Source organism: Ambystoma mexicanum, chromosome 3p (genome assembly GCF_040938575.1).
Source record: "Ambystoma mexicanum isolate Mex_15411 chromosome 3p, UKY_AmexF1_1, whole genome shotgun sequence".
Lineage (NCBI taxonomy): Eukaryota > Metazoa > Chordata > Amphibia > Caudata > Ambystomatidae > Ambystoma > Ambystoma mexicanum.
In genome coordinates, this window is record NC_090925.1 from 1,258,353,934 (window position 1) to 1,258,369,784 (window position 15,851).

Consider the following 15,851-nt stretch of genomic DNA (forward strand, 5'->3'; position numbering starts at 1 on the left):
GCCTTTTCAGTGGAAAGAGGGAACTCCCCTACTCACAAGAGCAAGAAAAGGGTAAAGAAGAGCTTCCTTGAGCTCTGTGGGTCAGAAAAAGCATCATACAGAAGAAGAAACGGCCTCAAAAGTTAAGGAGATAACTTCTAAATCTTTGTCTGGGGAATGATCGTCTATGGGACCGCCCTCTATGAGCGGTAGTAATAATAACGGGCCATCGAAGTCCAGACCATCCACGAAGGAAAAACTGTCTACGATCACGCTCCAAATTTCGAAGTGAAAGGAAATACACCATTCATCCACGAAGCTCTCGTCGACGGAACCAACATCACAACACTCGTCCACGAAATCATTGTTGACGAAGCATCAGTCGTCGTTGTCGTCAACGAAACCATCGACACCAATGTCGACAGGGAAAAACAAGCCAGAAAAGCCATCCATGTGCCCTCCGTCAGTGGCAAGAACACTTTCCAAGGAGGATAACACAAATAAGGCTAAAGACACAACTCCAACCACTCCAGGAGGACAGGAAGAACCTGTAATAATACAATTATCACCAATCAAGAAGATGGTAGAGTTACCAGATATCATTCTGCAAGAGGAATTCTCTGACACTGAAATCATGGGAGAACAACCCATTTACACCCCTAAAGAGAATAGTCCAGCATGGCACCCTACTACTGAGGATGTCACGTACCCATATGACCCTATGCTGATGGAATCCATGCAAAGAATCATACATGAGGTCAATAGACACCAAAGATCCCAACCATTGGCACCACCTGCCCCCAGGCATAGAAATGAATCGGCAAGCTTAAGGAGCACAAGATCTCCACAAAGAGACAAGTCACCACATTACAGTACACCGAGAGGCTCTCCTACCAGTAGTAGAGCCCGTAAACACCCACGCTCTCCTGAACCGCCTCACAGGCCCAGAGACAGACCACTGTCATGAAGTGCTTCACTGACAAGAGTGTCACCCCCAAGAGCCTCACGTAGACCTAGGAGACCCTTGCCAACAAGAGATCCAACTATAGTACCTTCAACTGCATCAATTTCAGATTGGCAGGTGGACCCGTTCAGAGACTTCACGGACACAGAGGAACCAGAGGAAGGAGAGATTAGACATGACCCAGACACACAAAGAGAATGGGATGACTATGTAACAGAGAAACCAAGAAAACGTGATTCCCCAGGGGAAACCTCACCACCTGATGAACTGGTATTCTTTCACACCATCATTGGCAAAGCAGCAGACCTTTTCAAAATTCAGGTAACCTCAGAGGAGAAGAAATCAGTCATATACGAACACAGGAATAAGCGAAGAAGGACTGTCACTACTATGCCTCTCTTAGACACAGTCTGGGATGCAGGCGTGAGAATCCTTTCTACACCTCTGTCTACACCCGCTCTGGTATCACAACCAGAGAAAAAATATAAGCCCCCAGACATGGCTCCTCTATGCTTAAGAGGACGCACAAAACCTGACTCAGTCATCACAGTCGCGGCACAAAAGAAACTAGCAAACCCCTCATCACCATTGACAGCACCACCTGACAAGGAAGGATGAAAACTTGAAGCCATCGGCAGGAAGTTTTCGTCATCAGCTTCCCTAACCATCACAGCAGGTAATGCTCTAGCTATGACAGCTCGATTTCACCAGGAACTCTGGCTTCGTAAATCAAAGCTAATCAAGCACCTACCGGCTGAGTTTCAAGATGAAGCAAGGGAAATAATACCTGATAGGGAAGCCGCCTCCGATCACATGATCGATGGAGCAGTAGACGTTGCTGATTTAGGTTTCCAGCAAATAGCCCACGGAACGGTCCTCAAAAGACAGGCTTGGATGAAAGCAACCAATTTCAGACCAGAAGTCCAAGCACAGATTCTAGATATGCCCTTCGACGGGCATGACCTCTTTGGAAAAAAGATTGATGACCATCTTAAAGGCATTAAGTTGGACACCGACACAGCCAGGGCTATCAGCTCGCTGAAAGATAAAGACAAGGACCGCCGCACCTTTCGGTCTTTTTGGGACTCATCCTCCAGATTCAGAGGGCACAACAGACCGGCCTATGGTCAGAGAACGCAAGGCTGTACCTTTCAAGACAATAAATATCACCAATCTACGGCCAGATTCAATATTCAAAGAGGCAGACGTGGCTCAAACCATGCTAAAACACAATCTAAAGAGAACTGACAATCCACACCTATCCCTCCCACAGCACACCCCTGTGGGAGGAAGGATAAGCCAACATTACCACCAGTGGCGAAACATTGCATCAGACAAGTGGGTCTTACAAGTCATTCGCAAGGGCCACCCTATCGAATTTGTAGACCAACCTCCCTCCCTCCCGCCCCAACCACACAAAACACACTTGATGAAACATACGAAGATAGAAATTTGCAAACTGTTTCAAAAAGCAGCCATAGAACCAGTCCCAGTAGACCAAAGGGGAAAAGGCTTCTATTCCCGGATCTTCCTAATCAGGTAAAAGAATGTCCATTGGAAACCAATATTGGACCTAATGACGCTAAACAAATTCGTCAAGCGCATCAAATTCAAAATGACATCATTACAAAATGTCCTCATGGCTAAACAAAAACGACTTTCTAGCAACCCTGGATTTGGAAGACGCGTACTTCCATCCCCATCCACCCAGCACACAGAAGATTTCTCAGGTTCTCAGTGGGAGATGCACATTTCTAGTTCCAAGTTCTCCCCTTCGGCCTAGGGTTGGCACCAAGAGTCTTCACCAAGTGCCTGGCACTGGTGGCAGCAAACCTCAGATGCTCAGGAACTGAAGTTTTTCTCTATCTAGATGATTGATTAATAAAGGCACCCTTGTTCAACCTCGCAACCACGACGGTTGCAGAGACAAGGAATCTCCTGAAAGACCTAGGATTTTCCATAAATAAAACCAAATCCTGGCCCGTACCTGCCAAGACAGCTCTCTTCCTGGGAGCAGAGCTGACCACCTACATTCCCAGGGTACGACCCTCTGCAGACAGAGTATCCATGATGCTGCAACTAATTTCATGGTTCCTCGACAGTACAACAACCACAGTACGATCTTTCAAATCGCTCCTGGGCATGATGTCCTCATGTATATATCTCATACCTAACTGCAGAATACACATGAGGCCAATACAAGAGACCCTGGACCACCAATGGGCCCAAGCACACGGGTCATGGGAAGATGTCATCCAACTTCCACTAATCTTCCACAGAGCACTTCAATGGTGGGGCACACCACAATATCTGTCACAGGGAATGTCATTTCAAGCTCCCACTTTGATGCTTCTTCTCAGAATGGATGCGTCCCTGTCAGGCTGGGGAGCACACTTGGCAGAACTACAGACAAAGGGCACGTGGTCAACACAAGAGTCTCGACTACACATAAGCGTTGTGGAGTTCAGAGCAATCTGCTGGACACTGAAGGCTTTCTTACCTGTACTAGCAGGGTAAGTAGAGACGATTCCGATGGACAACACAACCTCCATGCATTATACCAACAAGCAGGGAGGCATAAGATCAGTGATGCTATCCAGAGAAGCACAGAAGCAATGGGCATGGGCGTTATAGCACAGGGTCCAGTTGAAAATAGAACACCTGCCAGGAGTAGACAATGTCCAAGCAGACAAATTGAGCAGTGATTACACGACCTCCCACGAGTGAGAACGAGACAAGGAAGAGACTCAACGGATATTCTGCATGTGGGGACAACCGGAGATTGATCTCTTCGCCACTAGCGACAACAAGAAATGCCACCTGTTCGCCTCGAGATACCCAGAGGCTCTATCACTGGGGTACGCATTCTCAATAACCCGGACAGGCCGGTTCCTGTATGCTTTTCCACTGGCCCCATTGATAGAACGAGTGGTACGCAGAGTGAAGGAACAACCATGCTGGATGATGCTCATAGCGTATTGTTCACCCTACTTTTTTCTGCAACCATACTTCAATGGCAAAAAGAGAACTGCACTCGCTAGATGTTGCGCGAGTGCTCAAATTCTACATTCACAGAATCAAGGAGTTCCGTGCTTCCCCAAGGCTTTTCGTGGCATTCTCAGGTTACACGAAGGGACAATGTATCTCTAAGCAAGGCTTCTGACGCTGGGCGACTAACTGCATAAGCCATTGCCATCAGTCTAAAGGTGACCCGCTCACTAGACCTCCCACAGCTCACTCCACCAGGGGAAGAGCAGCCTTGGTCGCATTCCACGCAGGAGTAGCGATAAAAGACATTTGTAGAGTGGCTACCTGGAGCACGCTACAGACATTCGCCAAGCATTATTGCTTAACAGAAGACACAAACAAGGCATCAGCGGTTGGACAGGTGGTCCTCCACCGCCTAGTTGTTTAAGGTAGGAGCAGCCTTTTCTCCAGCCTTCCCTATTATATGTGACTTAAGTTGAGTGGCTATACACTAGCTATACTGAAGATTAACCCTCAGGGTGCAACCAATTTTGGACATGCTTAACTGCTTGGTATTCTATTCAAGCATGTGAATCTATGAAAGATCCAATGGTGGAGAAGTCTTAGTTACTTACCTGTAGCTGTATTTCACCAGCATTGACATCTTTCATAGATTCACATGCGCCCACCCGCCTCCCCTGAGAGGCTGCTCCAAGGCCCGGCAGTTGTCATATATGCAGTCACTATACGACACAAAATCTGAAGATGGCTGCCTGGGGTGGAGCTTAAGCCCTGCAACCTCATTGGTTAGGGTCATAAAGGACCAAAGTGAGATGGAGGGACTACACAAGTGAATGTCTCATTGGACATAATGGGCAATTCTCATTGCCTTTTTTTCTATGGAATTAATGTATATATGTAATAATTATTTTTAAATCACTGGGGATTCACGGTCTGACGATGGGGAATATTCAAGCGTGTGAATCTATGAAAGATACCAATGCTGGAGAAATACAGCTACAGGTAAGTAACTTAAACTTCTCAAATATCGTTGAACTACCTGAAGAGTAGCCAATTGGGAAAACTCCTACCTCTCACTCGAGTCCATGGATCTCTAGGAAATATGAAATTCTTCTTGATTTGGCAAACTCTCATTCACTGATACAGCGCATAGGTACAAATATGCAGTGGGCCTTTCTAAGCACAGGGATACTGCATATTTTAAGAAATACATAAAAACTAAACCCTTTTTGCGATCAGTCTGGATGAGACAACTCCCTATATAAAGCTATTCCTACTTGTTTTCTTTTATCAATTTATTTACTGCACATTGTAATGATCAATTTATAAAAACAAGCACTTGGTTGCGGGTCAGTAGAGGACACAAGCTATTAACATAAACTTGTATGGGTGGGATTTGTCCATCAAGATGAAGTGTCCAACTCTGTGTGCTAAACCATCTGTTTGTCACCCTTAGGTGGAGACCATTGGAGATGCTTATATGGTTGCCAGTGGCCTACCGGACAGGAATGGCAACCGTCACGCAGTGGATATCTGCAGAATGGCTTTGGACATCCTCAGCTTCATGGGAACCTTTCAGCTCCAGCACCTGCCGGGCCTGCCGGTGTGGATACGCATCGGGATTCACTCTGGTATGGCGATGTGGTTATGTTAGTTGAAAACTACCTATAAACAGCCACTTAAATCACAAAGGATTGCATTAGATTGACACCAGCCTACAATGGAGGACTATGGTAAATCTGGCGGTAAGTACCAACCAACAGTAATAACGTTACCAGCACCTTATCTGCCAAAATGTCTGACAGATTACAGGTGCCGGCAACAGTAGGTTAATCCCCATTTCATGGAACGCATAGGGCTCCATAGGTCGTTTGCCGGGATTACCGGCCCGAGTAATACTGGTGCCAGTAATAACGCCTGTTTATTGCCGGTGGGGTGCCTGACTTCACACCAGCTCTTTGTAATTGTAATTGGTTATTTATAACACACTTAATACCCAAAAGTTTCTAAGAGCGGACCCGGGGATGGAACATGTGTTGCACTGCGTTGCCTTTTTTTCCAAGGCGAGCGTGTTGCCCCTGAGCTATCCTCCCGAGACTTGGACGGAGGTAAATCAGGCCACCCCACCGGCAAATGTGTAGTTTGGCGGTGTGGGAAAAGTGATGGTAACAGAATTGCTGCCACTTTTTTCAAACACCACCAAACTTGTAATGAGCCCCATTGTATTGCCCGCGTATGAGAACCAAGCAGTAGATTAGGGGAAACAGCATTGTTCTCCACACATTTTCATTTATATCTGAACACCGGAAGTCCAGACACATTCGTGACTCTTTAACATTAATGTAAAACTACCATTTGTGAATAGGGGAGGTTAGATAATTGATCACTTTCCATCAGAGAGGCCATAGATATAGCGGAGGCCATACATATAGCAAACAGACATTCGAAGGGTGTGTGACCGTTTAAAAGAGAAGGGGGTAACAGGAAGTAGAAACAGCAGTGAAGAAAAACACATTCATCATTGGTTCCAGGAAGACAAACCAAAGAATTGACAGTGAACAGTGGGAGCAAAGGTGGAAGACAAAAGAGTCTATTGCTCTGCACCAGAGAACGCCGGCGTGCTTTCCCTAGCACACACCTCCCCGGTTCAATGCGGGCATGTTACCTGACATGCCAGTGCTCACCTGGGACACTCCCACTTCATCATTTCTATGGATCACATTTTCGGGTGACTGTCCAGGGTCAATAACCCTTTGCAAATTCGGGGCCCTATGTTCATGTTTATGCCAAGGTGGCATAAGGGGCCGAATGTACCTGCCGCTCCTCGAACCTGTGACCATGAAGACAAACCATAGTCCTGTCAGGGACGTTTTATTTACCTGAGCCATAGACAGGACTATGATCACAGAAGTACCAGATGCGTTGTGCAGGGGTGTTGCTAGGTCTGGAAAAGATCCGGGGTTAAGCTGATGTTGGGACTGTTGGGACTCGGGCTAGCTCGCCTTTTGGCTGTAGTGCCTGAGCTTTTATTTGGGGCTACAACCAATAGATCCGGGGATATAGCCCCCTCAGACACCACCTGGTAACACCTCTGCCGTTGTGCATTTATTGCCATATTGCTGCAAGGCCAGCACGCCTCGTGCTCCCACCGACTAGACTGGTAGCAAGGCGCGCGACTCAGCCTCACGGCAAGGTCTACGGGTGATGCTGCGGGAGGCTCAGTCTCTGTTGCCTCCTCTCTTGATTAGAGTGGCTTGCTGTATGCAAAATAAATGATTTCCCTCGGGTTCACGTCTTAGTGTTCTTCTTGCCAATGCTTCGACACTGTGTAGCTGGGGTCACTGTGTTTGATTGCTCTGATGTGTTCGGCTATTCGGCCCCCGAGAGGGCTGACAGTGATGCTAATATGGGCTTTGTTACAAGCACACATTCGTGCATCGATGCAATAGAAAGTTTTGCAGTTGATAAATAACTTGATAGTGTTGCGTTTTGTTGAGGGCACACTGACAAAAGAAGCAAGCGCCCAATTCGACAAATCCATCTAGTTTAACTTGTAGCCTATGTTTGCAACAAGCAGGAACACAACATGTCTACAATGACTGTAGCTTTCATGCCTCGGCTGGGGTGGGAAGGGGCAGACATGGTGCTAAGGGTCCGTCAGCCCAAACTCAGGCTGGGGGACGTTAAACGCCATAGCTGGCACCCAGCGGGGTCGTGAAAGCCATTTGCACCCGGGTTTTCCTGCAGTGCGGATAGTTTTCATTTTTTTCCCTTCCGACGGGAGATGTGCTCAGCGTGAGCACATCTCCTGTTGAATGAAAAAAATGTCAAAAAATGTCCACCACCATTAAAATAGAAAAGGGACTAGGTCCCTTTTCGGATGACGGCGGCCATGGAAAACAGGTTCCATAATGGCTGGGCGGTGAATGCACAATCGCGCCAGGAAAGATGGATTTTGATTGGTCAATCTGCCTATCCTGGGTGTGAATATGAGTTTACCTTACCTTTCTGATTAATTTATCTGATAATTCTGCTGTGCACCGTCATGCAACATTTAGCGGAGTAAATATTCAACACCCTTCTTTTCCCAAACAACTAAAGAACTTCAGGTACACTCAAAAATAAAACATTTTTAACCATGGCATACCCCCCACCCCTTTAATCAACCGATGAGCCTAACAAGTCACTCTAATTATAAAAGTAAAAATCCCACATTGGCAGAAGCAGAGGGGCCATCTTCAACAGGTACAACATATTTTCTTTTATTGTATATGGTTAAAACATTTTAACCCACACAACAGATTTACAAGTAAAAAACATAATAAACATTTTATCAAAATTCATCTTCAAAATACAGCAATCAGAGTTACATTGAAAAGATTGGCACACAGCATCATCCGCCTTCAAACACAAAGTTAAAACAGAATCTTCAGTCGTTCTAACCCAGGTACATCTTCAGACTATTAGTGAAGCCCCACACCGCAATTGCCACCGATGTAGGCGCTAAACGCAGCAGCCTCTGCCATACGCTGTCATTATTAATAAAATTAACATTACAGATTTGCTGTCTGAAATATAAAATTCGATTATAGGTGAGTGCGGGACAAAAAAGAATCAAATGCTTCCTCGTTTCCATTTCTCTGACATCCTTACAATGACAACAATAGGGTTCCTCCTCAGGAATAAGGCCTCGCCCAGCCAACATTTCTCTTGTAGGGAGAAGATTGAGGTGAAACCTCAACAAAGTGCTGCATGCATATGTATTCGGGGGAAGGAGTGCAAATAGGGAGCCAACATCATGGCTGGTGCCATGTCTTCTTGCTGATGTGTGCTTTGAATGAGAGAGCAATCGATGGTGAAGTCGAGAGATTTTGGACTGAGCAAGAGTTGAATCATAAATCTGTTGAGCTTCATTTCGTCATCCATTTTGGGGCTTGGGCACGCTTCATGGGCGTTCCTACGCAAATGTTGTTGGGTTGACTTCAGGCAGAATCTTACATCTTGAATCCTATCCCTTGCAACAGGTCATAGTCTAGACATAGGTGTATTGTGAGTAACCAGACACAGGTGTCTATGCATGATTTCTATCCCTCACCTTTACAAGCTGCTCTTAACATCGAAGTAATGTCTACCATGACTGAACAAGGCCAGGTGTGTATTCTTGGTTCCTACCCATAGCTCCTAAATCTGCTACTGCTTCTATCACGTGGGTCTAAAGCCAGGCTTGCATTCTTCAGCCCATTGCCGCAATTCCCCACCATGCTTATTTCCTAGAGATCACTTCTATCATCAGAAAATAGAACAAGGTGTTGATTAACTGCGGTTGACCTACACCTTGTCAGCAGCTCATGTTTCTAGCGATAGCTTCCACCGGGAGGAACTGTAGTAAGGAATTAGTTAGGGACAGGCTCAGTATTCAGACTTTTCGCAGAATCAGAGATGTTGGCTCTTGTTTTGGAATCCCCCAGAGTGCTAACAAAGGCGGTTAAACAACGCCTAAAAGGTGTTTGCCCCTCCCCCATTGCAAATGATTTTCATGTATGTGCCAGGTGGGGTCGTGAGACGGGTTGCATTTGTGTGCTTGTCGAGTATGGGGGCATCTCTCTGAGCACCTCGTTTAGATCCTGGCAGTGACACTCTGGATTCCTCGTGGAGTTTGCTCAGATTCTCTTCTTGCGTTTACACCTTTGTCTAAACGGTTTTAAAACTGCACAGAGAGGACTGTCCGCACGGGAACAGGACGCGGGTGCAGTCTCGTCCATGCCTCCATGTGTGTGCCAGCGAGAAGGCTTGGTAACCATGAGTTCAGTTAGTGCCTACCTATCTCTGGATGAATGTACCCCAGGTTTTTTCTGCTTATTTCTCCAAGGTCCATCGGCCAACTATTTTGGTTTCTCACTTCATGTTGCTCTGCGTTGCAGCTCATGGCATTTGCAGCATGACTATTTTGCTTTCCGGGCCGCCACACTACGAGTCTGCCTGCCGAGTCTGCTGCGCCCGACAGTCTGACCCTGCCAGGCGCAGCGGCCCCGGTAGGCAGATTCTTGAGTGAAACACTGGCACTGTTAGCAATGGTGCCAGCGCTTCGGTCTCCTCACTTTCATAGAGTCCTATGGAACTTCTATGGGAATGGGGAGTTAAAAAATCCGATGCCTGATTTCCCGCGCCGTCGGGACTTGTAATGTTCCAGTGGAACCGGGAAGACAGGTGCCGGATTCGGTGTGTCGAGGTTGGTAGCAACCCTCCGGTCGCACCAGCGGGTTACCGCCAACCTCGTAATGAGACCCATTGAATATCAGAGTTTTTAATGCTGGTGACTTTGCTTGTGACCATCACCATTCATAATCTGCTCCAAGAAGTATTATCTTATGGCGAGTGTGCCGCTATTGATCAGAATACCCCTGTGTAAGCCAAGGCTGACCACAGAGGACTTTAAGCAGAGTTGTCTATCCTTGATTGCATGTCCTAACAGGTCCTCATTCTGATTTTCTTCTCCAGGCCCATGTGCTGCTGGTGTGGTCGGGATCAAGATGCCGCGTTATTGTTTATTTGGTGACACCGTGAACACAGCATCACGAATGGAATCGACTGGACTACGTAAGCACATACTTCTCCCCTGCGCATTGGTGGTCCTGTATAAACACGCTCACTTCCACGGTTTCACAAACCCTGTAGCAGCCAGGATGCAATGTGCAGAATGGTCGTCGCATCCTGGACCGCCCAGCTTGTGAACCATGCAATTCCCATGATCCTTACTGAGGTCCTGCATGGAGGAAGAAGGCCGAGCTGCATGTGCAGGGGTGTCAAGGGAGGCCCGCCACCCCATCTAAATGTGCATGTTGGTTGGATACACAAACCACAATTTCACCAGCACCCAAGTGGGTTAAGGGCTGAGCTTTACACTTGTGTTCCTGTTTCCACTCTCCACTGCCCCTGGCAAGCAACAGGGCACGCATTGCACATGGTTAACGACCACATGGGCCGGCACACTCCGAGGTTCATCACACAGCACACGCTCAAGCCGACATGTTTCATGCACGTGCTAAGTGTTTGGAATATGTGGTTCATGATTTGGGAATTGCCCAACCCATAATGTGTCACCATTTGTTCCACTTGGCAACCTCAAGTGGAAGAAGTATTTTGTGAATTAGGACATTTAGGCTATAGAGTATGAAATATCTGCGTGTAATGCAGACCAAGATCTGGATTGGTGCCCGAGTTTAAGAGTGTGACTTGTTTTTGCTTATTTTGCTCATATATGCCATAGAATGATCTTGAAAGATTTTCCAAATGTCTCTCCCCAAGTACATCCACCGTTTTAAATCCCTTCTCCCATTAAGCCCCTGTGATGTTCTCACTTCAAGTCTCATTCTCCTGTGCTCTTGCCACAGACATGCAACACCATTGGGCTAATTCAGCTTTAGCCCCCCACATCCCAAAATTCTGTCCCGTCCCTCATGGGCCATTTCACGAGGAGGAAGACGTGGCAATGATAAACAGCATCTCACATGATTGCCACTCTATGAAAGGCCTAGCTAGCAAATACACGCTTGCCATATTCATGTTTTGGTAATCACCAGGCTGATCACAAAGAGAGGCGTGATACATGTCATTTCCGGGTCCTTTTTTAGGTGCTGGGTACTTAGGACACTGTTCCCTTTTCCTTTGAGTGAACATACACACTTGTGATGACACATTTCAAATTGAAAGCCCACACAAAGCTCCTGTTACCTACCAAATCTGTTCCTTCTTCCAAGACAGGCCTCATTACGAGTTTGCCAGTCCGGTAAGCTTACCAGTACCGTTGTATCCGGATCGGCAAACTCTGAGTTGTGCTCGTGGGTGCCCTTCATTCCGCCAGGTCTGACCTGGCGGAATGAAAGGCACCCGCGAGCACAGCATGCCTGTAGCACAGGCACAGTATGAACCGTGCCAGTGCTACAGGCATCCCCATTCCTATTGAGCCTATGGGGCTCGAATGGGAATGGGATCACCCGATTCCGGCACCCGTGAAAGGGCAATTACCGGGTCCAGCGGGGCCGGAATACCCCGGTAATTGCCCATTCGCAGGTGCCAGAAAAAAATGAATACCGGCGGCAGCCCAGCCTTGTAATGAGGCCCATAGCCATTGAAGTGATTCACAAAACTATACTCCTTTTTAAAGTTCATATCCCTGACCTCTGCTAGCATGGCATTCAAATAAAGTGTTTGTTTCTATGTGGATATTAACATGTTCTTAACATCGTGCATATCAACAAGCTGGAGGTTTGTGCCAAACAATGACTACGGATAGGCAGCAGTATCATACAATTCCTTTTATTGCAAGCCTTTACATGCTTAAAGAATAGTGGTGGAAAACAGAGCAGACTTTTCAGATTCAGTATTACTTTGCATTCTGGGACTCAGAGGCATCCATTCAGGATGTGGCTCAACATGTTTCTATAAGGATTTATATTGTGTCTGTTTCTTTACTATGCGGCGTGTGGACTTTGCAAGTAATCTCTCTTATCGAGTATAATTGTAATTCTTGGATTACAAAATTCAAATTTTCGGAATAGATGTGGTCAACTAGCCAAGTTTCAGAGTGGGTTAAAAACCCTACTTTACTGCTCAACCAATGTCTGCCATAATGTGCTAATGCAACCTCACTGGGCCTTCTGTGCAAACATTGTGAGCGCTAGAAGGGATTCAGTTCGCACCTTTTGGAAAAGCCTCCCTTAAAATGTTTCTAGGGATAACATGGTTTATCCTTTGTAAATGTAATTGGTTATTTATAACGGGCTTAATACCCAGAGGTTTCTAAGCGCTAACCCGGGGATCGACCCTGGATTCCTCCGTGTCTTCTTGCTTCCACGGCGAGCACGTTGCCCCTAAGCTATCCCGCCGAGCATCCTTGTGCTCCTCTGATTGTGGTCCGTACCCTGTGCTGTTGCCTAGAATTGCAGAATGGCAATATTGTAGGCCCGGACGTGCCTGAGTCTCACTGGTTTTAATATCAGAATATATATTGTCACCAGGCAACCAGGGCACCAGAGATTCTAGTATAGTGGAATGGCTGCAGTTCAGCCATCATTCATTTCGTCCTCTGCTGCTGCGTGTCCCTGGAATTGGTTGGGCCGGGCACAGCTCTGCCCCGCCCCCCGTGACAACGAGTGAAACTGTTTATTATGCCATGTTATTTCGTCTTGTTTAGCAAACCCTATTATTTCCTCGTCTTGTTTAGCAAACCCTCTACCATGGTCTCTTGGTGCTTTAGAATCTACAAGAGCAAAAGGTGTATTGAAGTGTGCATATCTGATAAGGTAGGGCCCTCCTTGGCGTGAAAGTTTTCGATATTTTGTCAGCTGTTGGCAAAGTGGTTCATAATGTGTGCTGATTGGTAATTTACATTGTTTCTATGGTTTTCTGGGGTGTCTGTGTGTAAGGAATTGCCATCGGGTAGGGGCGTCAAAAGCATAGTGCACTTTTGCCCGGCTGCATCAGTAGCCTGATCTGCAGCCCCTGTTCTGTCCCCTCGACTGCCGCAGTGACAGCAAAGTCACTGCAGCACCAGGGTGACATTTAAGACGGGCCCCCGGTACCCAAATTATGATGATCATGAGCACCCCATGCTGGTGGCTTGGGAAGGTCAAGAATAAGCTATGCCTGAGTTTAGGCATAGTACATGGGGATACTTATGATCATGGTAGCCACATCCCAATTGGTATTGCATATGTGTCAGCTCCTGTGAGTCAACTCTGCTGTGGAAGGGTTTGTTTATTCGTGTGAGACGTGCCGTTACTGCCACACGGCTGGACGGCCTCTCTTTGATTCCCTTTGTGAGGGCTGGTAACCCCCTGCTCCAGAGACAGCCACACAGCAGGCAGCTGTCCTGGACACTGGCACACCCATTCAGGAGGAGCAGCCTCACACCAAAGTGCTGCATATCCAAAGGTCTGGTTAATGGTAGGAGGGAAGGGGTGGGAGTAGAGTAGGCAGGAGTGCTCTGGACACTGGAAGGAGCTTTCCACCATCTTGTCTTTCCCTGTCTCTCTTTCCCTTTCCTGTCTCCTCCCCTTCCTCTGGAGCAAAGCCCTTTGGGTGCAAGATCAAGAGGACAAAGTCCACTCCAGCCAGGAGCAGGGATTGGTCCCCTAAAGCAGGCTAGCTTTAGACCAATCACCTGAGGACTTGTGCCCATAAAAGAAGGGGTCTTGCACGCCTTCAACAGAATACCTTCAGTTCCTTGAGGATCCTTTAGGTTTCACTGTCCAAAGCACTCTGCTGGAGTTGAAGGAGCTGTCCAAGACAGAAGGAAAATCTATGCCCTAACCACTCCCATGGACTATCGGGAGTGACCAGTACTGTGGACCAGGACCAACCCATCCACAACACATCTTCTGTGTCAGAAGAGCAGACCCTGAAGTGGAGCATCCTGTCCTTGAGTCCCTTTGTGAAGGCCCCACAGCAACCCGGGAGACCAGACCAGTCGCTCCATGTTCCTCACATCTTGAACGAGACGGAAGGCGCTGGGCTGGTGTCTGCGTTCCTCCAACCAGCTGAACTATTGCACTCTATCGCCTTCAGCTGGTCACAGCATTGTGACCTAGCCGAGTCCTTCACTTGCCAGGCCTAAAGTGTCTGATCAACACCAGAACCTGAACCGGATCTCTGGAGGGTCACTCACTGTTCCAACCATGGCTGAGCCCTGCTAGCCTGAGAACTGCCACCTCATTGATCGCATATCGGCGCACCCTCGATCACGACTTCACGACTATCGCCCACTGACTCGAACCACTGGAGGTTCAATCGCCAACCTCTTCCAGACGCCAAAGCTTGACTCAGCCTGGCCAACGTTGAAGTGTTCTTGGTATCACTTGAACTGCAGCCGTTCCACCGCACAGAGCATCTGCATTCGACCCTGCTCAACGCCCGATTGTTGTCAGGGCCTCCACGATCCTACGGGCCTGACTGAGCCTGATCAGCTCACGTATTCGACTTGTGTGTGATGCGTTGGCCAACCAAGAACTGTATGCAGGTACTGTGACACTGAACTGCCCCCACAGTCTACTTGGGCCCTAGAGACTGGTTAGTTCACAATCTCTTCTGCATTTAACACATGTCTTTTTTGGAAGTACCTTTCCTACCAGCCCTGGAACTAAGCTTGAATTGCTACTTTCTCCAGTCTGCTGCTTTTTCTCTGTCTATCCTGTGGGGTGGGTTTTTGTACACTAATCTCTTTTCGTTTTACTTGCAGATGGTGTGTTTTATTAAAGTGTTTATATTCTTATAGAACCTCGATTGGGCATTCCCTTTATTTTGGACTGTGATACTGTGTTGTTTGGGTAACTACTGGTTCACCTTTACACCCCTCTTAGGAGTATAGCGTGCGCTCGTCCCGCGTTTCCACAAAAGGCAAAGGCGGTATATCTCTTAACTGTCCCTGTTTTACCTTTATGATTGCGTTGTGCTTTGGTTTGTAGAAGTGTGAGGGCTGAGCAAGACGTTTTGTCCCGGCTCACCCTTGCACTCCTGCAAGGCAGAATCCAATTGGTCACACTATTGGAGTGGTGTTTATGGTGAGTTGTGATGGTTTGTCTGTGGTGGCTTACTGTGTTTTGGGAAATTGAGTCTAGGCACATGTGTCTTAGGATGGTATCCATTGAATTGTGTTAATCTGTACTGTTTCAGTGCTGGAGATATGTGTCAAGATGTGTTGTCTGTTAGGGCGGGCGGTGAGATGATTTGAAGATGGCTGGACTGCCATAATGAGTATCGAAGACCACTCAATGACAAGTGCAGACAATTTTTCATTTTGGAAACTTCAAAGTGAATGTGTTTCTTTATGTCCATGGAAAACATTCAAGCATACGACCTCTCCAGTATTTTACTTTCAGGTCGCATAATTTGTAGTCAATAGCGGTAGGCTTCTCTTCTGACT

The 15,851-nt window shown here is 47.2% G+C and overlaps 1 protein-coding gene across 1 annotated transcript in view; it reads left to right on the forward strand.

The window, feature by feature from the left end:
* Window positions 1-15,851, forward strand: part of LOC138580055 (guanylyl cyclase C-like) — a 493,661-nt gene that overhangs the window by 453,620 nt on the left and 24,190 nt on the right. Inside the window, exons 21-22 of the mRNA XM_069650291.1 lie at window positions 5,388-5,562; window positions 10,430-10,528. Of these exons, the coding sequence (XP_069506392.1) occupies window positions 5,388-5,562; window positions 10,430-10,528 (274 nt within the window). The remainder of the gene's footprint in view (window positions 1-5,387; window positions 5,563-10,429; window positions 10,529-15,851) is intronic.